General features: G+C 48.6%; 2 protein-coding genes across 9 annotated transcripts; both read right to left on the reverse strand.

Moving 5' to 3' along the window:
- Positions 1–460: 460 nt before the first annotated feature.
- Positions 461–11,372, reverse strand: LOC103052790 (hydroxysteroid 11-beta-dehydrogenase 1-like protein A). The gene is made up of 6 exons (XM_007440107.4): positions 11,217–11,372; positions 8,987–9,117; positions 6,200–6,311; positions 5,126–5,311; positions 1,520–1,663; positions 461–1,434 (listed from the first exon to the last, which is right to left on the reverse strand). The coding sequence occupies exons 1-6, from the start codon at positions 11,296–11,298 to the stop codon at positions 1,220–1,222; spliced, it is 870 nt and encodes a 289-aa protein (XP_007440169.1). The 5' UTR covers positions 11,299–11,372; the 3' UTR covers positions 461–1,219.
- A 1,532-nt stretch (positions 11,373–12,904) lies between these two features.
- Positions 12,905–22,529, reverse strand: SIRT4 (sirtuin 4). 8 transcript variants are annotated; one of them, XR_015796673.1, is made up of 5 exons: positions 22,395–22,521; positions 18,394–18,902; positions 15,637–15,931; positions 14,423–14,732; positions 12,905–13,352 (listed from the first exon to the last, which is right to left on the reverse strand). XR_015796673.1 is itself a non-coding variant. In XM_088143831.1 (5 exons), the coding sequence occupies exons 2-4, from the start codon at positions 18,900–18,902 to the stop codon at positions 14,583–14,585; spliced, it is 954 nt and encodes a 317-aa protein (XP_087999957.1). In that variant the 5' UTR covers positions 22,395–22,521; the 3' UTR covers positions 12,905–13,352; positions 14,562–14,582. The 8 variants fall into 8 exon arrangements, 6 of the variants coding, with proteins under 6 accessions (XP_087999957.1, XP_087999956.1, XP_087999955.1 ...); XR_015796672.1 differs by having other exon boundaries at positions 12,905–13,540; XM_088143831.1 differs by having other exon boundaries at positions 14,562–14,732.
- Positions 22,530–25,087: the final 2,558 nt, after the last annotated feature.

Below are 25,087 nucleotides of genomic sequence, written 5' to 3' on the forward strand. Positions count from 1 at the left end.
GAGCTGATTATCGTCTGCTTTCCGAGGGAGAACGTGGAGGGGTGGCCTGGGCCGAGGAGGAAGCAGGAGCAGCTCATCTGGACGTCCCATGATACGGTCACGGTCCATATTAAAAGGTCTGCGTGAAATTAGACTCCGTTGTGGGAGGGGCTTTGTTTTAACTGCAAAGTTGCCCAAAGGCATTCCTGGAATTTTGCAATTCTACAAAAATGTTATACAATGTGTTAAGCGGGGAAAGACGTTGCTCCTTTGACTGCGAGTGTCAGGGGCTGTCCGCCTGCAAGCGCCTAGGAAGAGGATTGCTCGCAGCCCTCGCTGAGCGAGGTCGGGCATCAAGCAGCCATGCTGGGGCTGTAAATCTAGTGATTTATGGTTACGGTGATAACCGGGCAACGGCGTACGTTGCTCCTGTTGGTTTTGTAATAAAACAAATAAAATGTGTGCCGCGCAGGAGAGCACATCCAGTCAGGATCTTTTGATTTACTGAACACTACATGAACAATTCAATTTTCTGGGCTCGCCCAGCGCAGCGTCCCCATAACTGAGCACATGAGCTGGGTTTGCACCCCGCTGGGTTCAGCCAGGGTTGGCTACGTTGCAGTTTGGTGTGTTGTGTGAATCCAGCTTTTGCATTACATGGGAGCAGTGCATTGGACCGATCTAGTTGTATTGGATACGGACCCAGGAAATGTTGCGCATGGCTTTATATAAACGACACCTGTGATTGATTTGTGGCAGTGGGTAAAAGCATCAGTGGTTTGGTTTTCTTCCTCCCACTTAGTCAAGGTTAATACCAGGATCTTGCACTGGGCCCACTGTGGTGTGACTTTCTCTACTGAGTAATCAGGACCGAAAGTCCTCAGCTTGCTTCTTGTTTCTGTGATGATCTGGAAGGCCTCAGTTTGTAGGTTCAGTGACTGTTTGCTTCCAGGTTCCCACACAGGTGTTGGAAAAATGGGGCACCCCAGAAGTGTTAGATTTGCTGCTGCGTTTCACACAACGTGACTGCTGCATTTGGATAACAGGCAAGGACTACAAATCCTATGCCAGGGTCTCAGGAAAGGAGGGAGGAATGGAGATGTTTTGCCCATTGTTACCTTCCCTGCAGGGGTTGGGTGCGAAGTGTTTCAGTTGCCCCTTGCGGCAAATGCCGTGGGTGGAAGTAGCAAGCAGTCCCGATCTTTGCACGGCGCAGAGGGGTTGCTCGAGCCTGGAGTTCTCAGAGGATGTTCTCCAGTTTGTAGCCGTAGGCCATGACCTGATCCACGAGGTCTGGCAGCAGCTCTCGGTAAAGCAGGATGGGTTTCACAGCCCAATAAGGGTAGAAGACCTCGCGGTAGCGCAGCACTCCGCCCTTCACCACCTGCCGGGCACAGTCTTCTTTGGAACTTGCCTTCTGGGTGATTTTATCGCCCACTGAGTTCAGGGCCATGTCTGCAGAAAAGAGCGAAAATGGGTGGCTGGCCTGAGAGCCGGGTGCGAGGGGTTGGGAAGGTGAGCGTTCTGCCGTGCCACTCACCGGTGTCGATGTAGCCCAGCACGGCCACAGTGATGGGCAGGTCTATTTTCCGCAGGCGCATCTCGGCACGCAGCGAGGAGTAGAACCCTTCCAATGCAAACTTGGCTGCGGAGTACGAGATAGCGAAGGGGCCTGGAATACGTCCTGGGAGAAAGAGGGAGACTTTGATGGGGAAGGGGGAACGACCTGCTCTCCCACAGCCCGTTCCACCTCCTCCATTTTTATGTCCTCGTTCTCTATCTCTCTGTCAACCCCAAGCTCCTCCATGCCCAGCGTAATAATCTTGACTCACCAGTGATGTGTGGGTGGAGAAGTGTTCATGAACAGCTTGTTCATGAGTTAATTGCACCTCTAAATTGTAAAGAAACTTTGTCCCAAGAGTGGTGTGCAATCTATTTAAGCCCACTTACTATAGTAGCATTCTGGAGAAAAAAACCTGTTGCAACAATTATACAGGTAATCCTCAACTTATGACCACAATTGGGACTGGAACTTCCATTGCTAAGCGATGTGGTCATTAACTGAGTTGTGCCTGATTTTATTACCTTTTTCCCACGGCTGTTAAACAAATCTGACTTCCCCCATTGACTTTGCCTGTCAGAATCCCCCTGGGAAGGTCACAAGTGGAGATTGCATGACCCTGAGATGCTGCAACTGTTGTAAATACATGTCAGTTGCCAAGCACCCAAATTTTGATCACGTGACCGTGGGGATGCTGTGATGGTCATAAGTGTATAGACTGGTCATAAGTCACTTTTTTCAGTGCTGTCATAACTTAGAGTGGTTGTTAAATGAATGGTCATAAGTCAAGGGCTACCTGTAATGAGAATAGCAGATAAAATCAACAGTGAAACAAGACTCAATAGATCAAAAATGGCTCCCTAAAATGCACTGAAAAATACAAAGGTCTTTGTGGCTTTGGAAGGATCATGTCATCATCAGGTGAGCTTCTCTGGGGATTAAGTCCAATAAATAAGGGGCCATCCCCTGGTATCTTTGGAGGGGCTGCCTGCAGATGGATCTTGGTAAACCATACATGTAACTGGGAGGGTGCATTGGAGTGAAACTGGTGCAAACTGGTGGGAGTTTGCGAGGAAGGTATGTGAGAGAGTAAAATCTGGCTGCAAAGGCCTGTAAGTGGAGGCAGAGTCGGGATGGAAAAGCAAATGGGCCGAGATTAAAAGGAGATGAGCCAGTGCTGCAGGTGAAGAGGATTGAGGATGGTGAAGGAAAAGAGAAGCAGGGGAGCCATGGAGCAGAGAGGTGGAAAATTAAACTCAGGAGTTAGGAAAAGTATAAAAAGAAGTTGTGGATTTAGGTGCAAGGGAAATTCCCTGAGAGAGAGAGGGAGAGGGAGAAGTGGGGTGGTTTCGTTAGGTTGGGAAAAGGAATAAAAAAAAGGTCAGTGTAGCAAAAAGCCAACTGAGCAGAAAAAGGGAACGAGGCAAAACCCTAACACGAGAATGACTCCCTATGAGTAAGCAGAAAGTAAAAGAGCACTCCTGGCTGGGATTCACTCCCTGCACCTCATAAGGGAGGAGGAACAGCTGGATGATGGAAAGGAACCTGGGAGGTGGGGGGGCTCTTTCCCCAGGAGATCCTCCAGCGACTCAGCCCCAGGGCAGACTGGAGGAAGCTCCTCTCCAGAAGGGGGGATGAAGCCACTGCAGGAAAAGAGCTGGAGGCACCTTGCTTGGGAGCCTCTGGGGAGCCAGCTTCTTGAACTCAGGACAGCCACCCCATACAGCAGGGGAGAAGGCACTCTTGGAGCAGTCTGCTTAGAACCTGGAAGGTTAAAACCAGCATGCGGATCGGGCCCGAGGAAAGCCTGGCAGCTGGTGCCAGGGATGAAAAACTGGCACTAATGGGACATCAGGTCCCGCCTTTCAATTGACAAACGAGTCTAGCATATTTCAGGGGGTGCCTGGTTAATTTTCCCATCGTGTCCCTGACATCAAGTTGCCCCAAGCATTGTGGGAAAACAAATGGCCAAGTAGGCAACAAACCTGGTCTCTCCAGCAAGCAGAGATGCTGGCTCATCCTTGTAATCCCTCCCAGTTCAAAGGCTGAAGTAGCTATGTTTAACAAGGAAGGTGGAGTGAGTAATTGCAAGTTATATGTATAAGTGGTAACCCCCCCCAGAGAAGTAGGTTAATGTGTGTACCTTGGTGTGATGGAATGGAATTATGAAGGCCAAGCTCAGGGAGATAAACCTTTTCTTAGCTCCCCAGAAGAGCATGGGAGGAACAAGAGGATGAGGCTGGCACCTCCCTGAGGAATTCACACTGTTGTTGCCAGGATCTATGCAAGCTAGAAATCATAGTTTCATTTAATTTAGACTAGCAATGCATACTTGACAGTTAAATGTTTAAAGTGTTAATTGGAGGCCTACTTCCTTGTTCCTGCCATCGAAGTTAGGAGAAGGGGGGAGGAAGATGGCAAGCTAGGTGCTGCTGTTATCTCTGCAGAGGCACCAACAAGGTCAAGCAACCATGAGACCCGGAGAAAGGCGCGAGGAATTTCAAGCGGGAAAAGAAAGTAGAAGGGGGGGAAAGGGCTTAAAAGGGAAGGTTTTGCTTAGCAATGCTTAGACTCAACAAACTATAGATGCTGTACATTTCTCTATTAAGAAATCTCCCAAAGACATCCAGCCACAACTGTCAGAGTCTGCACACTCATTCCCAAAGTTCAGTAAATCTTCTGGAGTCTAATTAGTTCCATTAAAGATTTAATAAAGATTTAATAAAGATATTAAATCTTTAATGGAACTAATTAGACTCCAGAAGATTTACTGAACTTTGGGAATGAGTGTGCAGACTGACAGTTGTGGCTGGATGACTTTGGGAACTGGGGTTCTAGTCTGGTAAGATTCTTGCTAGAGGTTGTAGTTAATAAACATAGCTGGACTGAACTGGCATTATCTCTTGGAGTTCCTTGGGCTAGGCTTGACACTTGGTACAGTTTGTATTGATGATGGGAAAATGAATGATAGAGGAATTTTAAGATGTACAAATGCTGATAGAAAGTTAATGAGTGGTGTGTGTTTTCAGGTGTGAAGAATGTTTGTTGAAAGGAAGTAGAACGGCTGTATATAAAAGCTTGCTTCTACTCACTTGCCTATATGGAGGTGTGTGTTGGGTACATCAGGAGACACATAAAAGTAAGTTAAGTGGGTGCTGAATACCAAAGGAAGGGACCAGTATAAAAGTCCTATGGTCTTAGGGAGAGACCGAATGAGGATCAAATTGCAAAATAAATATATGAAGGAAGAGTGAATTGAGGGTTGAGAGGAATGTCTTGATTGAGAAGTGATGGTTGGATGGAGTTGATGAGATCTTCAAGAAGAAAGAGATGATAAATCTGGAGAATAAAAGGCAAGGTATGAAGGGCTGTATAGATGTGATACAAGCAAGGATGGTTTGCAAGGACAGAAAGGTATGGAGAAATATGGTGGATGGTGCTGGTATGAAAATTGAAAGCAAATTCTGTGTCATCAGATTGAGAACTGGTAGGATAACATGCAGGAGAATATCTCTGTCAGCAATAATTAATGCCCCACTGCTGGATCCAACTGTATGTCAGCCTGTGAGAATTGCTACTGCATACCACTCATGGAAGAGATGACTACAATGTTCCCCTTAGATTCTTGCAACAGGTCCATAGCAGAAATGGTTAACTGGACATAGCTGAAGAAGTTCACATTCATAGACCTGATCACAGACTCAATTGTTCCTTGGAATGGACCAAACATTGTTCCTCCAACGTGGTTCAGAACTAGCTGGTCAAGACCTCCTGAGGGAGAGAAGGATGGAGATGCATTCAGTGGCTACACACACAACTGGATTGGAAAAGACAGATGGATCTTCTGTTTGTGGGGCTTGCTTGCTGCCAATGCTGATGGTCCTCTGGGGGTGTCTTCCAGCACTGAGCCCCAGGCAGGGCGCCTGAGCATGCAAAGGGCTGGGAACAGATCTGGATCCTGAAACATCACAGGTTTGCAGGCTCAAAAGGAACTCCATCCTGGAGGGAACCCAATGCAGGCTGAAGGTCAGTCAGCCAGGCAAGCACAGGGCAAGGCAGGAAGATGTCTTTGGTTCTGGGTCTTAAAGTCTCTGCAGGACCTGAAGCCAAAGTTGTTGATCCTCTGGGCCAGGAATGAGGCCCCTCTCCCCCCAAAGCTGCCCCCCTCATTGCTGTTCTTCCTTGGTTTTCCTGCTCACATTGCCCAGTATTGCTGGCCAGCTCTGAATTCTAAGGGCCAAGATGTGAGGCAGAGCGCATGAGGCACTTCTCACATACACCCGAGGCCAAATGTGTCTCTATGCACAGCCCTGGAGCCTGAAAAAGTGTTCCAACAGGTGCACCATGAACACTCGAATTGCTTGTTGCCTTTCAAAGCTGTGGTTCCCGCCCCTGCTTTGTTGCATGAATTCTGGATGAATCATGGCAACATGACCTCTCTGAGCCCACTTCTCCATGCAGGAAGGGAGGGGAGAGCAAAGTCCTGGGAGGCTTCTACAGAGGAATGGACGGTGCCAGGGGGGCTCCTTGACCTCACTTGGTGGCTGGGACAGGTAAGGGAAGCTGAATCCAGCCTTCCACCCCCCGGAGTGCCCAGTCCTTCAACCCCCTTGAGGCTCAAGGGTTGGTGCCGGGTGAAGTGCAAAGGGTCATCTTTACCCATCTGGGCCTTAGTTTCTTCAACAACCTTCTGGGCAGAGGTCAGATTGCTCATGTCCGCAACCACGTAGTGGACAGAACTTGCTCCCAGCTTTTGGCACTTCTGCATCACCTGAAGAGAACAGGAGAAAGAGGGCGGAGGATTGAGAATGACCCACAAGAACGGGTGTCCACAGGGTGTGGTCAAAAAAGTCAAGATGGTGGCCAGGACAGTGCAATTGAATCTCTGCCAATCTTAATATTACAATGAAACCAGAACTATTTTACTGGGTTTTATGGACGATGAATTAGAAAAGAAATATGGGAAATTAATATTGTATATGGTAACTGCGGCAAGATTATTGTATAATCTTATACAAAGATGGAAGAATAATGAAATACAGTAGGAGACTGGATTATAAAATTGACAGAGTTTGTGGAAATGGCGAAGCTGACCAGTTTGATTAGGGAAAAAAAGGCTTTTTTGGAAAGACTAGAACCCTCATATGGACTTTTTGTTGAAAGCAGAAAAGTCTGACTTGATGATTTGGGGATTAAAAAGGGCAAAAGAATAAGATGGCAATTACTCAAGAGAAGGAAGGGCAGAAGTCAGAATTCTATCTTTTATTTCCTTTCTCATTACTTTTCTTTTTTTCTTATTTTTCTTTTCTATATTTTCTTTCTTAATCTTTTAATTTTGTATACTTTTACAGTATTGTATTGAAAAATTCTAATAAAAAAGAAAGAAAAGAATTTCTGCCAATCATTAAAAAAAATGGATCGCGCTATCATGGCTACCATCTTGACTGTTTTGACCACACCTTGTGGGCACAAGAACAACTGTGTTTAGATCAGCTGCTGTAAGCAGGGTTGGTCTTCACTCTTGTTTCGAGCCCCTGCCCATTTCCTGAAACTCTTAGCCTAGGAATAGCTTTTGCTCAGTGCGTCCCTCCAGAATGGCTCAGGGGGCACCTGTGTGCCCCACCAAGCAGGAAGCGAGCCGGCCATGCCATGAAAAGGAGAGGACATTGATCTGCATAAGGCATCTCTCTGGAGCGGAAGCTAGTGACGAAAGTCTCTCGCCAGTGTCAGAAATGGACAGAGGCGTCCTCTCTTTTTCTCATGAGGAAGAAATCCAAGTTCTTTGCTGAGGAAAGCAAGCATTTACAATAGAGAAAAATACCTGGGAGTATATTTGACATCTAAGAATGCTGGTTTATTTCAGAATAATTATGTTCCACTCTGGACAGATATTAAAAAAGATTTAGACCGATGGGAAAAGTTACAATTGTCATTGCTAGGAAGAATATCTGTGATAGAATGGAATTATGAAGGCCAGGCTCAGGGAGAAAAACATTTTCTTTCATCTCCTGAGGAGCGTGGGAGATACAAGAGGATGAGGCTGGCACCTCCCTGAGGAATTCACACTGTTGTGGCTGGCATTACTTGGGAGCTGGGGTTTCCGTTTGGGAAGATTGATGCCAGGCCTAGCCCAAGGAACTCCAAGAGACCATGTAAATTCAGTCCAGCTATGTTTATTAGCTACAACCTCTAGCAAGAATCTTCCCAGACTGAAACCCCAGCTCCCAAAGTCAGCCAGCCACAACAGTGTGAATTCCTCAGGGAGGTGCCAGTCTCATCCTCTTGTAGTTCCCATGCTCCTCCAGTGAGCTAAGAAAGTGTTTATCTCCCTGAGCCTGGCCTTCGTAATTCCATTCCATCACAGAAACAGATGAACACTTAATAGCAAAAATGTATAAATTATTGTTGAGAGAAGAAATGGTTGAAGAACAAGTTAAAGGATGCATGATTAAATGGGCAAAAAATATTGGACATAATGTACATATACAGCAATGGGAAAATATGTGGCCTAAAGGATTAAAATTTATGTTATAATTTGAAAGAAAATTATTATAAAATGTTGTATTGATGGTATATGGCACCCCAAAGACTAACAAAGATGTATGGGACAATTTCCAACATTTGTTGGAAATGTAACCAACAAGAAGGGTCGTTTTACCATATGTGGTGGACATGTAAAATTGCAAAGAAATTCTGGACTCAAATACAAACCTTGATGCAGAGCATACTACAAATACAGATTCCATTTAAACCAGAATTATTCCTGCTGGGGATAATGGATTTTCAAATAGGAAAACATCTCATTAGAATTACTCAATACATGATTACCGCAGCAAGACTTCTTTATGCACAATTTTGGAAAACCCAGACATTACCAACAATACAAGAATGGTTGTTAAAACAGATGGAAATGGCAGAAAATGATAAATTAACTTGCTTATTAAAGGAAAACTCAAATAATTATTACCTTAAAGAATGGAAACCGTTGATGGACTATTTGCAAAATGCAGGTGGGGTGAAGCTTACATGGGGATTTGAAGATTAGATTATAAATGTAATGGGATATGTTTTGACAAAGAATTATTCCTACTTAATGCATTAAAAACTAGCACTTAGGATACTCTTATTATTCCTAAAACTAGAGATAGATTGGAAGTTATCTATTTTTCATATTTTTTTTCTTTTTCTTTTTCTTTTACTTTATCTCACTTTTTCTTTTCCTTTTCTTTATAATTTGTATTTTCAATTTTCTTTTTCATTTCTAACTTTTAACTTTGTAACTTTAAAATTCCAATAAAATACTATTAAATGAAAAAAAAGAGAGAAAGCAAGCGAAGACAAGGGACGCGCTCTGAGCGGGGAAACAGAGCCTGGGGTCGGGAGGAAGAGGAGGCCGAGGGTCGTGCGGGGCTGTCTCTGTTCAGACGATCAGTGGCGGCTGCTTACCTCCTGCAGTCGGTTCTCCCTCCTGGCGGTCAGCATGAGATGGGCCCCCATTCGCGCAAATTCGTAGGCCATTTGTTCCCCAATGCCTGAGCTCGACCCCGTCACCAGCACGCGCATTCCTCGCACCATCTCTGCAGACAGAAGATGAGATGGTCCAGATTTACTTCCCAGCCAGCCAGGGGACGCACGGTGCTGTTGCGAGGGGTCCTTGCAAAACGCTTGGGACGATCTTTAGCTAAGGGAGGAGGTTCGCCCCACAGTGGGATCGTTGAACCTATTCCCCATCGGTGCATTTTCTCTATCCCTCCAGCTTTCGCTGCTTCAAACTCATATTGGAACCAATTTATGTTTCCTGTTTTATGTCTGCTGTTCTGAGAGCCCCTCCTCGGGCAGAGAGGTAAGTACCCGAGCAAATAAGTGATCGGTCGGGGGTGACACCTGCCACTGATCTCTTGTATAAGACTCCCTGCCTAGAGTCACGTTGGTTCTCTGCCCCCTTCCCAGGTAAGTTCCAACCGGAGGGTTTGCTTCCGGGCACACTCGGATTTCGCAAAGCCCCTTCATCGGCGAGAGGGGCCGTTGCCGATACTCCGCCAGCCCACATCAGAGTGATGCGTCCGGCAGGACATCCGCCTCCTCTCCCCAATCTGTGGGATGGCCGGAGAAGTGCATTTTGGCAGGGGGAAAAGCCCCCAGGGCCAGAAGGCGAACGGACAGCCCTCCGCCGGTCGCCTCCAGTGCCAATAGAAGCAGGGCAGCCCCCCCCCCCGCCACCAACCTCATCTCTGAATGAAGCTTGTCGGCAGGAGGGGAGAGACCCTTCTACGTGGAGGAAGCCGATGGCAGAGTCTGCCTTTGCACTGGGGGGGAATGGGGGGAATATAGTCATGTGCTTACTGTTCCCTTCTGGGGTTGATAGCTTTTCAGGTTTCTGTGGAGGAATCTGAGGGTCTGGTTCTCCCCAGTTGGCTACCACCTGTTTCCTTCCAAAGCTAATCACAGCCTTTCTTGGCTCCTGAGTTCAAGTTCTGCTCCCCCACTAGCCCCTTTTCTCTCCCCAGATCCTGGTCTGGCTGAATTTCCCAACCTGGCAAATTTAAGGTGCATGGACTTCAACTCCCAGAATTCCCCAGGACAATTCCTGCCATTTTCACCCGGTGGGATGCATTGCCCACCCTGACCTGGGTCTTTCTGCACCCTTCTAGCTCCCATCTGAACGCCTGACTAGAGTATTATGGGCCATCAGCTGCACTTTACCGCCAGGAGAGTTCGGCTTCCAGAAACGGGAATGGGAATTCCAGCTGGGGATCCAGGGCTGGATCCTGAGCAGCCTCAGCACACAGATGCTGCTGATTCGGGGTGGGGTGGGGTGGGGTGGGGTGGGGGGCTGGCGCAGTTGGCCTGGGGCTGGGCAGAGAGAGATCAGCTTCTGCTCAGCCTCAAGCCACAGATGCGGCTCCCCGTCTCGTCCGCTGCTGTCACCCGCTTGGGCTTCTGGATTCTGGACGAGCCCTGGGATGAATGCCAGGCTCCCCAGCCCTGGGCAAACGATCCCACAAGTGGTGGTGCTGGCATCCCGCTCCCCCAGTCCACGTGGCCCAGTCCACGGGGCTCTGATAGCAGCTGAATGCAAAGCTGGCTCTGCTCAGCGCTGATTCTCTCAGGTCTGTGGCTGGCCTCCCTGGCCTCCATTCTGCATCTTTCCCCCTCTCTGAAACCTCCCTTGGTGCCACCTGACCCTTCCCGACCTGAAAGCAGCCCCCCAGGAGGAATCCCTCCTGCATGCCGTCTCCCCTTGGGAGGTAATGAAACACGGGATGCCAGAGAGGGTGCAGAGACAATTGCCCAGGGAACGGTGAGGTGTTCACACGTACCCACCTGTGCTGTTTGGACAGCGGACCTAGCCTGGTGGGTGATGGAGCTGCTCACTTGCCTGTGCCAAGATGGAGTCGCTTAAACCCGCGCTAGGGCTCTGTGGGGTGCGTTGTGTAACCTCAACACAGTGGATAGGTCCAGCGCGTTGTGAGAACAGCGAAAATGGGCTGACCCCCTGGGCAAACCCGGCCACCGAGACCCTGAAACCGGTTCACATTCTTCACACCGCTCACTGACATTCTCTTCAGGGAAACCAGATTCGGAGGCACTTTCTTTCCCGTGAAACGGAAAGAGAACGATTAAAAAAAAAGCAGAAGCAGAGCAGCGGCTCAGGAGCTGCCCCTGACTCGCTTACCTGCGGAGAACGTTTCTTGCGGGTAGAAATAGTAAGCGCAGAGCCCAACCAGGAGAGCCAGGGCGATCCTGATCGCAGCCATGGCCAGCTTCTGAGATCAATCATTAAGCTGCAGCACCTTTTTCTTCACAAGCTCATTACAAAGTTCAGAAATGCAGTTTTTCCAGCTCTGATGAAAGGCAGGAGATGCTTCTGCACCCAATCAGAGGATGGCTCCAGGTGGGATGGGAGAGGTGGCACTTCATCCGCTGACTCAGGTGTTCCCTCGGCCTCCGGGACAGATTGCAAAGGAGCCAGAATAAATATTACAGCGGTTTCCAAAGCTGCCTGGCGGGGCTTTGGCCCAAGACCTTTTGGGCCATGAATTTAAATTCCGGTACGTGTCCATCACGCTGATGTAAAGCATGAACACTGCAGATATCCGTTCTGCATGCCCCCCACCGGTCCTTCAGAGGAGGAGGATGGTTTCTGGACCTGGCTCAGTGTGCAAGAGTTATCTGTTTGATTTGATTTGGTATGACTCCCAGAAACTTTTGTAGAGTAACAAAACCAACAATAAACGCAATACAATCCCTGCACTCAGGCTTCCAACATAAAAGGAAGTATAGATGAGGAGGGAAAAGGAAAAGGCGAGAAGTGGCTCTAAACGTTTCATGCTGGGATGGAGCTGGAACATTTGGGTGGATCAACTGAAGCCTGGAAGCAGAAAAGCCTGTTCCATAGCAATTGGTTCTGAGGGCAATAGGGAGTCGATCAGGTTTTTCTGCTGTCTTGCGTGGAAGGCTTGTTGATTTTAAATGGATTTTGTTCCTTTTTATTTGTCCTTGCATTTATATCCCATCCTCTACCTGAGAGCACCCTTCTCCAAGGTGGGGCAGAGGTAGGTTGGGCTGGGAGAGAATGATCGACTCAGAGTCAGATCATCAGATTGGGGCCAAATTGGAACCCGGATCTCCCCAAGCCAAGCTCACCACCATCACTGCTGGAGAGGTCAGTCTGACCAGACCAGACCAGACCAGACCAGACCAGACCAGACCAGACCAGACCAGACGCTCCTATGAGTTCCCAGACCTGTCCTCCTTTTCTGGTTAGCTCTGCGCCGATGGCCCTGCCCTGTTTCACCTCAAATCTCCCTCCTGGTGAGTCACTACCCCCTGGGTGCCCTGGGGTAGAGGCAATATTGGGGCTTGGCTGCAGTTCCTCAGTCTTATTTGTATTTTATGGCCCGTCCAACCAGTTTGAAATATGACTGGGAGATTCTCTCCAGTCCACCTTCTCCTGGGTTTGGACATCTCATGGCTTCCCCATAATTTTATGGACCAATTAAATAGGGCCACTCACAACACATGTCCAGGTTCTGAGATGTCAGATCACCCTAACAGACCAGCAATCCTCCCATTGTGCAATCATTACTCTGCGTAGCCTGCTTGTGTATGTCTGAGGGGGGGAAGGAAGAATTAGCCCAACAGTGCTGAAACCTTCCAGCAGGGATTTCATCATCTTGTGCCACTATATTATTTAATTACTTAAAAGAGGAAAGGCACCTTGGGTGTCCGATCGCTTTTAAAAAAGCAAATAAATCAACACATTTCTGAATCGTAATACCAGAGCTTAGGTTTTACCATATCGTATTCACATGTAGCTGAGTCCTGTGACTTTTCTGTGCTTCTGAGGAATGACAACAAAGATTTATCTGAAACGGATGCCTTTATTCAACTCCCCATTCAAAAGCAACCAACAGCAGAGCCGGTGTGCAGGAAAAGCGCAATTTAATTTCATGGACATCTGAAGTTTGCAGAAGGCCCCACTTGGGGGTTTGTTTCATGCCCAGGATACAATATTTACAGTAGTAAAAAGGTAAAATACTGTCCAATGGAATCTGTGATTTGCCACTGAACTGCGAGATGAGAGCGTATACGAGAGTGTATAGTAAGTCCCACCCAGGCTTACTAGCCAAAAGGTGTTTCACGTGACGCAGGCCACGGCGTTCCAGATTTTTCCTCCTTAACTCAGCTCCTGGCTGACTCATTCCTCCTGGGATTTCCACAACCTTGATTTCAAGAGCTGCTGGTTGGTATGGCCTCTACAAGCCCTGTGAGAGATTCTTCTATCTCCACTAAGCCACGATGGAACCACCTGTGGGGGTGAATGAGTCAAGAGAATAGCTGGAACGCGAGACATTTATTTGAGAAAGATGGAAAGAGAGGTTTGAAGGAAGAGGGTAGTGGGAAGATTTCCACGGAGAATCTATTCTAGAAGAGGATGCCTCTTGGCGTTTTGGCCAGTGAAATGGCTTCCTGAACAGACAACACATCGCAGGGAACCTGATGGTAGCAGAAAAGACAGGTGTTTATCAAAAGCCAACAGCTGGATTCACACACCCTATGAGGTCAGTGGGGGGAACAATATGTTGTATGAACCTCCTCACCCAATCAGGTTTGGGGCAAGAAAGCAGCAGCTTGAACTCAAAACTGTACTGGGGCAATTGCGAGTGAAACTGCCATCTCCCAACAGCCTATTCAAAGTGGTTAAGACCTACCCAGCTAGTCCTCCAAAGAAGTAAGACAGAAGAGCAGAGTGTTTGAAAAGAGGATTCTATGACAAAACATACTTCCCAAGCCCGCGCCTCACCCACCCATGAAGGATCACAGAATCCTAGGGTTAGAATTGTCAGACCATCCCAGACTGCACGACGTTTGCGTGAAAGCCTCCAGTGATGGAGTCTCCATGGCTCCAGAAGGTTCATGTAGTAAGCTTGGCCACTATCCACCTCACCCAAGGGCTCGAGAGAGATCAGGCTGGGCTGGGAGAAGTGGGTAGAGACTCTCTATGCTCCCAAGAGTGACCCTCAACCTGTTCTGTGTCACTGTGCGCTAGACAGCAGGCTACCAGCAGTAGTACCTTGTGTTTGTTTCCAGGTCAGTGAAAGACCTTGTGATGAGTTCATCCACCATGCTAAGCTTTGTTCTAACCGTGATCAGTTCCCCCCCCCCCCCAATGTACAGTATTGGGCAAACTCATCTCATGTGGTCTATAGTTCAATGGGTTATGTAAACTCAGAACATGAGTTAATTTGAAATCCAGATTAAATGTGTTGTGTAAAGGGAAATTGTATGTGGTAAACCCAGTATGTTGTAAACCCAGAAGTAACAACCTTTGGGGACTGAGGGATGGACATATCTGGAGTTTTGGAGCACATGACTTACCTCTCATCTTGTGAGACCACAAAGCTGTTTTTAGACCGTGGACCGCTTTACCTTCCTCAGTCCTTCCGGCTACCTTTTTGGAATTTGACTGCCCCCTGGAGCTCAATCCAGCCCAAATCAGCAGCTTCCCCACAATTACCCTTGAATCTTTCCTTGTCACTCAAAGGAGAACTGAAGGCAGCAGTGCCCCACAGCGGGAATTCAGCTTTAAAGAGGCTAAGGAATCTGCCCGCGTGGGGCCAATGTTAATGATGGCAATCGGCAGCTTCCTGTCCCGGGCTGCAAGTGCAAATTTGTAAGCTGAGAAGACCTGCCAGACACAAAACAGACATTTGTCAGCTGAAGTGAAGCCAGGGCTGAGATGTTCTCCTAACTGGGTGCCCTCTGGATGTGCTGACAGATAATGCCAAGCATCTCAGCCAGCAGAGTCTTGGGCCAGCTCTGGCTGAGGATTAGGGAGATGAAGACTAATAAGGGGGACAACTCGGGGTGGGTAAGTGGGAATCTGGACTAAGAGACCCAGAATCCAGGCGTTCCAAGGACAAACCCTCGCTTGGCATTTTCTTTCTGGAGTAATCTGCAGATGGGCTGTGTTTTGTTGAATAATAAATAATGCGCTGGGTTGACCCAACTGTGCTGCAGAAACTCCATCAGGGATTAGCCTGAACCCAGTTTCTCTGAGCTCCAGGGGTTTCTGCCTTGTTCCAGTGAGGGGCACGGGCAGAAAGGGGGTCACTGAGCTTCAATCTCCCTTCTCCCCATGAGGACTAATCTTGCTTGCTGGCCACTAAGCGTCAAACACATGAGCAGGGTCTGGGGAGGGGGCTTAAGGCTGTTATAGCAGGTAGCAAGCAGGCTGGCTGACAGAAACTGTCACCGACTTGCCAGGGTTATGATGACTAAGATTGGCATGATTTGGAAAGTAGAAGACCCCCATCATAACACTCAGAACCAAGGTTGCATTCCAGTGACATTGTCGGAGCACCCTCAAAACTGCAGGGTTCTAGATAAAGGTTTGCGTCTGCCCCCTCACCTAACTAGAGAGCTCTACAACCTAGATTTTGGGGAGCCAGCCTGTTGGGCAGGCCCTCGGCAGCTTCAAGGGCCTTAGTGCCCCACAGACAATCCAGGTCCCAGGATTGGAGAAAGCCGAGGCAGGGCGTCACGGGGACGCCCCCCTTCCGTGCATCCAGGAGCCAGAGATACAGAGGTACCTGCAAGGAAGACCCTGCCACGAGGACCGCATCCGATTCCGCAAGACGCTGGTACACAAAGTCCACTTTCTCCTTGCACACATTGTCCCCGAAGAAAGTCACATCTGGCTTGAGGACCCCGCCACACCTGCTGCACGACGGGACCTGGAAATGGCGCACCTGCTCTTCTGGCAGAAAGACGTCTCCATCGGGGGCCACGCCGTGGGCCTCGGCTGTCCATGTGGGGTTCAAGGCCTCAAAATGTTCCTGGAGTTGCACACGGGAGACCCGGGCCCCACAGCTGAGGCACACGACCCTGCAGAGCAAGAGGTTTTTAAAGCTCTCCGGAGAGGTGGATTTCGAAGCCCTGGAACAAGGAACAGACCTTCTTGCGGCTTCTAACAGCAGAATCCCTCCCCCCAGTCACTAAACAGATTTATATAGAATTGTTATTAGTTAATTTTATTATGGATATTTATATTTTTATTGTTTTTACTGCTTTGGATTTTAATTGTGAGCTGCCCAGAGTCACTCTCTGGGGGAGATGGGCAGCATATAAATTTAATAAATAAAGTAAACAAACAAACAAACAGGAAGCAAGGAAGGCAGGTAGGTGAGAGATTTGGGGCAGAGAAAAGTGTATTTTTTCCAGGGAACTAAAACACTGGGGAGCCAGATGAGGAGAGAAGAGCACCGTCTCACTCCCCACAGGCAGCAAAAGGCTTGGGGCTCTGCCACTGACAGACATGATCAGACATGACCAACTCTCACATTGGCATGGAAGATGCCTTTGTGCTGAGCTCAGCTGCTGCCGACTCCCAGGACGCCGCTGTGTCATCATCTTCGCAACGGCATGGAAAGGCTTTGCCTTTCTCCACGGTATTTTTCAACTTCACAGCCTAGCTGGAATTTCTGAGATTCCCTGGTAGTCCCCCATCCAAGCAGTAATCAGGCCTAATCCTGTTTAGCTTTCAAACCCAGAGAAGGTCAGCCAGATGCTGAGATTTTGTGTGAACATGAAAGAACAAGAGTGATTTTACACATAAATCACAGAATAAAGCCATGGTTTACGAAACTGCCTGGGTTCGCGCAACACCTTACACCTGGGGCACACAACTTCCATTCGCTCAAAGAAGCTTCTGGTGGGATCCTGACGTCCACACTTCCAAAGCGAGGGGACCAGGGGCCACTTGGGGAGGGGTTCAGAAATGTAGAGAAACTCCTGAATATGTAACAACAAAGCAGGCAAGCCTTTGGCCCAAGCCCCCGCAAAGAGAAGTTGGTGCATCCTGAGGCATGAACCATGCTTTACCAGCCACAATTAGTTGGGTTCAGCCTTGCTGCTTAAGCCATAAATCTTGGTTTACAGACCACAATTGGTTGAGTTCACACAACATGCTAAGCTGAATTTGAGCCAATCAATTTCATACTTATGTATGTAAACTAGATGCCAAGCCTTCCTTCTTCGATGTGAAACAGGCATCGCAACAGAGGCCATCTCAGAGGTGCCCCCTCAAGCAAGAAGGGCATCGCTCTTCTTTTTAGAGCTGGACTGTCGTAACTTTTGTCCTGATGCTCAAAATCCATTTAATCATCTATCCCTGTCTGATGGGGGCTGTGAAGGACGTTTTCTTCGAAAAAGGCCTCCTCCGTCATCCGTGGCTGCCAACCATGGGGAGTCCCCTTCTGCTAAATCTGGCAGACAGCAGGCAGGGGTCTGAGCACTCTTGCCCCCCTGCCCACTGTCACAGATTCATCCCTTGCCTGCTGCCAGCCCAGCGCCCTCTCCCACACACCCAGAAGCCAATTTGCTTCCTGGCTTTTACTGCTTGATTTTAGTGACTTCTCCGTTATGAGAATCATAACCAAAATCCACCTGTTGAACTCAGAGAAGGACAGTCTGGACAGAAGGGACATGCCCAAGATATAAATTAATGGGTTCTACTCATATGGTCTCAGCATATTATGGCCGCAAAATTGTTATGCTAATGTTTTCCTACGTGAGTAAGCAGCACGAAACATGCTTTCTCTTTTTCTAACAGTGGGAATACTCCCAATAGAGTTTAAAACTCTGCCACCTGTAAGCAGAATTCGATTCTTTTTTCATTTGACTAGTTCTGTATCACATCATGGCTCCCGCATCGCAGTCCAGCTGCCTCCTTTTATCTTTGGCAAAGGAATGTGTGGGGTGAGCAAAGACGCATCTGCCCATGCTCAGGCTGGCAAGACGACGCTTGTCCCTCGCAGACACGCACACCCCACAGATATTAAAATAAATCGCTAGCAGTTGCAGCTAACGGTGCGGCAGGATCGTGTCCTGCACCACCTGGGAAGGCAGTAGGCAAGTTTAGGGGATGCAGGAAGGTCAGGTGGACCTCCAGCTCCCTCCTCCAGCAGAAAGAAATGGCAGGGGCAGGCTGCTGCCCAGCACGGGCCGCTTGAGAAAACTGCCAATTTGGTCCTAGGGCAGGGCGGAGACACTGGAGAGGCACCCGGTGACTCAGGACTGACCAAGGTCCACCAAGCTCAGCGGAAGCCTGGCTGCCCATCCTAAATGTCTGCCTGGTTTGAGTGCAGCCACTCAGAGGCTGGTGTGATTGTCAGCCCCACGGAAGCTGTGTGCCCCACCGTTTTCCAGCTGCACTCAGACCGAACAGCCACAGGGCCAGGCGAGGGCTGGTGTCTGAAATGCAGGCAGCAGGGTGGGGGAGAGGCGCCTAGCGGCTGCAAAGCCATACCCCTTCCCAGGCAGGCTGGGCCCCCACTTTCCCCCCCAACCTGTGTGTGCAGCCATGCAACTCGGTCATGCGTTGACTCCCAGCCTTGGTATGGAGGGCATCCACGTTCTGGGTCACCAGCCAGTGCAGCTTCCCCTGCCGTTCCCAGTTGCTCAGAGCCCGGTGTGCCACGTTGGGCTGGTGGGAGGAAAACTGGGGCCAACCCACAAAGTTCCTGGCCCAGTATTTCTGCCGGGCTGCAGCACTGCGGAGAAACTCGGTGTGCTGGACGGGCCGTCGGTCAGACCGGGCGTAAAGGCCCACGCCTTCGGAGCGGTAGTCCGGGATGCCGGACTCAGTGGAGATTCCTGCTCCGGTCAGGACAAAAAGCCGGTGGCAGCGGACAACGAACGCCTGGAGCTTCTCGATCGCCACAGCATCCGGAGGGGGGCTGGCTGGAACAAAAGCCAGCGAGGGGGCGGCCTGGGGCACGGAGGCGTGGGAGCCCCAGCGGTGGAGTCCAAGGACCGGCCGTCCTTCCAAGCCCTTGAAGACAGAAGGAAACTTCATCTGGGTGAAGACAGAACAGGGTAAGGTCAACCATGGCTTCCAAACTGTTCAAGGTGATCTTTCTTGCCCCACTCTGCCCCAGACCTTTTGGGTGGGGCGGCAAAGGCTAATAGAGTTCTGTCAAGAGAACAAGCTAGTCATAGCAAACACTCTTTTCCAACAACACAAGAGACGACTCTACACATGGACATCACCAGATGGTCAATACCGAAACCAGATTGATTATGTACGTTGCAGCCAAAGATGGAGAAGCTCTATACAGACAGCAAAAACAAGACCAGGAGCTGACTGTGGCTCAGATCATGAGCTTCTTACTGCAAAATTTAGGCTTAAATTGAAGAATGTAGGGAAAACCACTAGACCACTCAGGTATGACTTAGATCATATTCCTTGTGAGTACACAGTGAAGGTGATGAATAGATTTTGAGGATTAGATTTGGTAGACAGAGCGCCTGAAGAACTATGGACGGAGGTCCGTAACATTGTACAGGAGGCAGCAACTAAAACCATCCCAAGGAAAAAGAAATGCAAGAAAGCAAAATGGCTGTCTGATGAGGCTTTACAAATAGCTGTGGAAAGAAGGAATGCGAAAAGCAAGGGTGAAAGGGAAAGATATAAGCAACTGAATGCAGATTTCCAGAGAATAGCAAGGAGAGATAAGAAGGCTGCCTTAAATGAACAATGCAAAGAAATTGAGGGAAACAATAGAATGGGGAAGACTAGAGATCTCTTCAAGAAAATTGGAGATATGAAAGGAACGTTTAGTGCAAAGATGGGCATGATAAAGGACAAAAAAGGCAGGGACCTAACAGAAGCAGAAGAGATTAAGAAGAGGTGGCAAGAATACACAGAAGAACTCTACAAGAAAGATCTTAATGTCCCTGATGTCCACGCTGGTGTGATCACTGACCTTGAGCCAGACATCCTAGAGAGTGAAGTCAAGTGGGCCTTGGGAAGCATTACTAACAACAAAGCTAGTGGAGATGACAGTATTCCAGCTGAGTTATTTAAAATACTAAAAGACGATGCTGTTAAAGTGCTGCACTCAATATGCCAGCAAGTTTGGAAAACGCAACAGTGGCCACGGGATTGGAAAAGGTCAGTTTATGTTCCAATTCCAAAGAAGGGCAATGCCAAAGAATGCTCAAACAATCGCACAATTGTGCTCATTTCACATGCTAGCAAGGTTATGCTCAAAATCCTACAAGCTAGGCTTTAGCAGTACGTGAACCGAGAACTACCGGATGTACAAGCTGGGTTTCGAAGAGGCAGAGGAACTAGAGATCAAATCGCCAACATTCGCTGGATCATGGAGAAAGCACGAGAGTTCCAGAAAAACATCTACTTCTGCTTCATTGACTATGCAAAAGCCTTTGATTGTGTGGATCACAACAAACTGTGGCAAATTCTTAAAGAGATGGGAATACCAGACCACCTTACCTGTCTCCTGAGAAATCTGTATGCGGGCCAAGAAGCAACAGTTAGAACCGGTCATGGAACAACCGATTGGTTCAAAATAGGGAAAGGTGTACGACAAGGCTGTATACTGTCACCCTGCTTATTTAACCTATATGCAGAGTACATCATGAGAAATGCCAGGCTGGAAGAATCACAAGCCGGAATTAAGATTGCAGGGAGAATCATCAACAACCTCAGATATACGGACGATACCACCCTAATGGCAGAAAGTGAAGAAGAACTAAAGAGCCTCTTGATGAGGGTGAAAGAGGAGAGTGCGAAAGCTGGCTTGAAACTCAACACTAAAAAAACTAAGATCATGGCATCTGGACCCATCAATTCCTGGCAAATAGAAGGGGTAGAAATGGAAGCAGTAACAGACTTCATTTATTTGGGCTCCAAGATCACCGCAGACGGAGACTGCAGCCATGAAATTAAAAGACGCTTGCTCCTTGGGAGGAAAGCTATGGCAAGCCTAGACAGCATATTAAAAAGCAGAGACGTCACCTTGCCGACAAAGATCCGCATAGTCAAAGCTATGGTTTTTCCAGTAGTAATGTATGGCTGTGAGAGCCGGACCATAAAGAAGGCTGAGCGCCGAAGAATTGATGCCTTTGAACTGTGGTGCTGGAGAAGACTCTTAAGAGTCCCCTGGACTGCTAGGAGGTCAAACCAGTCAGTCTTAAAGGAAATCAACCCTGATTGCTCATTGGAAGGATCGATAATGAAGCTCAAGCTCAGATACTCTGGTCACCTAATGCGAAGAGAGAACTCTTTGGAGAAGATCCTGATGCTGGGAAAGATGGAAGGCCAAAGGAGAAGGGGATGGCAGAGGATGAGATGGTTAGATAGCATCACTGAAGCAATGAGCATGAAACTGAGCAAACTCAGGGAGGCAGTGAAGGACAGGAAGGCCTGGCGAAATATGTTTCATGGGGTCACGAAGAGTCGGACACAACTTAACGACTGAACAACAACAACAGGAAAACTTCACCTTTCTTGCTGTCCGGTAGCTAAAGGAAAGCAGAGTTGGAGTAGATTCACACACAGTGCTAAGCCAGGATTAACCAAACTATGGTTGGCTGCACAGACAGCTCCAAGATATGAACAGGCTTTGTGAAGCAGTGGCGATCTTCATACAGCGCGCACAGCCGCACTGAGGCCAACGCACATCGTGGTTTGGCACCGTGGGCGAAGCAGGCTGCTGTCCTGTAACGTTCAGAACCCGCGTGCCATGCTCACCCACTGCTATTTTAGGCAGGGCTTATCAGACTCCCAAGGAACGCGGGCAGCAGGGGTCCCCATACGGGGGTGCCAGTTCGCCCAGAACGTACATTGGGGGGTCCCAGGAGGAACCGGCCTTCCCTGCCGTGGCGCCCCCCGTGGACCGCTCTCCCCCTCCCCAGGTTAGGTCGACTCGTCCCTCTTGATGTTCCGTAAGTCCCTTACATGCATACATACATACATACACACACACATGTACGTATGTATGTATTTCATATGATTGCTCTCATACGGGCATCGTTCTACTGGGCTATTGTGCACCCCCAGAGCCCCCCTCCCCGAGCGGGGCGGCCATGTAAACTCGATGCGCCAATAGGCAAGCAAAGCCCTGCGGGAGGCCGGGCGCAGACGCCGCTCGGCCCGAAGCCGGCCCCGCGGCGCGCCGGGCGGGCGAGGGACGCGCCCTCGCCCCCGCCGCGGCCTTTCCGGCGCCGCAGCCCTCGGGAGGGCCTGGCCGGGCCTTGGCCGGGCGCCGCAGGCCGCGGCCCACGAGGACGGAGGCCGCCCCGGCCGGGCGGGGCGCAGGCGCAGGCGCTGCCCGGGCCGCCGAGCCCCCTTCCGGGGCCTGGCCGTCCCCGGCCGCCGCCGCCGCCGGAGCGTCGAGCTCGGCCGCGCGGGGGGCGCCGGCTTGGGGACTCGCGCGCTCCGGGCGCGCCTCGCCCGTCCGCCCGCCCGCCCGCCCCGGCGCGCGGGCGGCCTCCCGCGACAAGGCCGCGGCGCCCCGGCCCGGCCCCCGCCCGGCGCGCTCACCTCTCCGCGCCGCCGCGGCCGCGGGAAGGGCGGCTGCCGGGGAAGCTCCGCCCGGGCAGCTGCGCCTCCCCGGCCCGCGCCGTGCCAGTGTCCTGAAATGACTGAATCCAGCTCACTTAGACCAGAGTTCAAAGATGGTTCCTTTCATCCTTGCGTTATTTGGACAGAAAGCAAAGCAAGTGTTCAGCCACCGGGGACTCATCCATATGATTTCTCTGTTTCTTGCAATAAAATACATGCCCAACTAGGCTAGCAAAAGTGCGTTGCAGGGCTAACCACAATATATCAATCCGCCACTGCCCCGCTAGGCTACCCAAGTTGCTGCCAATATTTTTGCCCAACTAGGCTCCACATTCACAAGAGATGCTCCCATGCGCTCTCCACACGGTTGTTCGGGCCGTGTTAGAGAGGGCTGGGAAGCAGACTCGGGGCGTCCAACAAGAGTCGTCTCGGACTTCGGGGTGTCCCTGGTTTCCATTCCTCCTTTTACGCCCAGCTTGTCTCCGGACTCTTCAGCCACGTCGCATGAACGTCGAGCAGAAACAGTCCACGTCAGGAACACTTAGAGAACTTGCCATGGTGGCACCTCTTGCTCCGTTACCTTTCAAAAGTAGATTATTCACTGCACTCCTTACACCAGTGTTGTCCAAACTTGGCCACTTTAAGATGAGTGGACTTCAACTCCCAGAATTCCCCAGCCAGCATGGCTGGCTGGGGAATTCTGGGAGTTGAAGTCCACTCATCTTTAAATGGCCAAGATTGGACAACACTGCCTTACACCCACTAATATTCCAGCCTTATCAAGGTCGAGACATCACCCATGCGCTCTGCATCTTCCTTCATACATTCCCGCATTCCAGCAATGTGAGTTTCCTAGTAGGGTTCATGAATAGGATGAACACAGCCGTCCTTAATATGATTTTTATTCTTGAAGCTGTATTTATTACATATTCCCTCTCTTGAGCTATTGCGAACTAGAGAGAGCAATAGCTCGCTAGTTAGAAATTCAGCTTTGGTTCGTTGAAACAAGGGACAAGCCTTTAAACAGAAACGAAGACATTGGATACAACCACAAAGGATTAAAACAAAAAGGGACAATAAAAACTATCTCGACAAATACAGCTTTTAACCCTCCGAAAGGTATCCAACTCGTCAATGTGTTCCAAACGGTGGTAAATAGATGATGTATCTTTTCCCAAGATTGTCTGGCGTTGGCTGTAAGACCAGCAATATGGTCAATTCAGTGAACATCCTCCTCAATCAATCCGGAATTGTTAACATACATACAGCAAGAATGATTTAGCATTATGCAGACTCCACCTTGTTCGGCTAACATGCTATCAAGGACGATTCGATTATCCGTAACAATTCATGCCAGTGAATCAATCTCTTCCTGAAGATCAATAATAGCTCCTCCAGTAGTATTTAAACCTGCCTCTAAAAGCACAGAGAGCTTACAAACAAAATGATTTGTTAATTTGCTGTAATTGTTGATAACCTGGGAGGATTTCCCGGTCCAGAAAGTCACCAACATCGGACCAAGACCAAGATCGTTTATGTCTTAGGGAAACATAAGTAGACTTGGAGTGTAAAGTTTTATGCACAGAAACAGGGGTTACATATTGAGCAAGAGTACATGACCCTCTCCAGCTTCCTGGATTTAGGTAGTAAATCCTCCTTTTCTACATACCCAAAAATATCCTGGCGGAGCAATAGTGCCATATCTCTGATTTACATTCCTATAAATTGAACAATGTGGGTTTAATTTATTTATCTTACTAAACTGTTGATTGAAGGTTCCAGTGTAATTAGTACACTGCCCAACCCTCCAAATTTAACTGCTTGTGTCCATCCAAGGAGTAATGAAAAGATCTTGAGATGTATTACCAAGGAGATTACATATTTCAATTTTTGTCTTTTTTATACATCCCCACTGTCCGTAAGGATCTATAGGGAATCGAGAATACCAAGAAATATATCCTGGGAAAAAGTATGTTTCTACTGGACATTGTTCAATGGAAATATTATTCCCACGAACAAGCCACTGATCTCCATCCAATTGCATCATTAATTGAGAATTGTGGGACAAAATTTGAGACAAAAATCCCACATTAACTAGACCTTTTAATTGATAAATTACTACCTCAGGAGAAAAAAACAAATTTTCAAGTAATAGTACCTGTTGGGATATTAGGGTTATTATACCGCCCAATAGTTGCTTTTGGAGTGAGCCATGTTCATAGGAATAAAATAACCATGTATCCCATTATACAGAGATTTTTCTTTTAAATGACAATACCAACAATTCTTCATATCCACAGCTTTTTTGGTAAGCATTGTTACTTTATACCAATATTTTTCCTCCCATTTAACATTATAACCAGGATAAACCAATAGCAGAAACATTAATGAACAATAAATCATTTCTATTTTAAGCAAAGCCCGAAAAATGAGTCAGTTTGGTTATAATATTCTTCAGTGTGATAAGTAATCCAAATGGAAGTGAGATCTCCAATGCCTTTATCCCTATCCTCAGATTCCTTTCTGCTGTTAATGTCAGCCTGCTTTTTTGCTAATTTTAAAGTCTGCAGAAGCTCTCTGGCCAGTCCGGTGGTCGGATTCCAATGGCTTGTCTTAGTTGAGGAACGAGTCCATCAACCATCATCCTCAATGTACTATTATCTTGTAATGTT

This window comes from Python bivittatus, unplaced genomic scaffold, assembly GCF_059951505.1.
Source record: "Python bivittatus isolate LINGU-HERP-01145 unplaced genomic scaffold, Pbiv_v1 ctg000390_np1212, whole genome shotgun sequence".
NCBI classification, from domain to species: domain Eukaryota; kingdom Metazoa; phylum Chordata; class Lepidosauria; order Squamata; family Pythonidae; genus Python; species Python bivittatus.

Coding starts and splice junctions, on each gene's coding strand:
- LOC103052790 (XM_007440107.4), bottom strand. CDS start 11,298: ATGGCTGCGATCAGGATCGCCCTGGCTCTCCTGGTTGGGCTCTGCGCT. Junction 1,664..5,125: donor AGTCATCTCTTCCATGAGTG/GTATGCAGTAGC, acceptor TCTTTCTCCCAG/GACGTATTCCAGGCCCCTTC. Junction 1,435..1,519: donor GCTGGGCTACATCGACACCG/GTGAGTGGCACG, acceptor TCTTTTCTGCAG/ACATGGCCCTGAACTCAGTG.
- SIRT4 (XM_088143828.1), bottom strand. CDS start 18,902: ATGAAGTTTCCTTCTGTCTTCAAGGGCTTGGAAGGACGGCCGGTCCTT. Junction 15,932..18,393: donor TTGCATGGCTGCACACACAG/GTTGGGGGGGAA, acceptor CTTGCTCTGCAG/GGTCGTGTGCCTCAGCTGTG.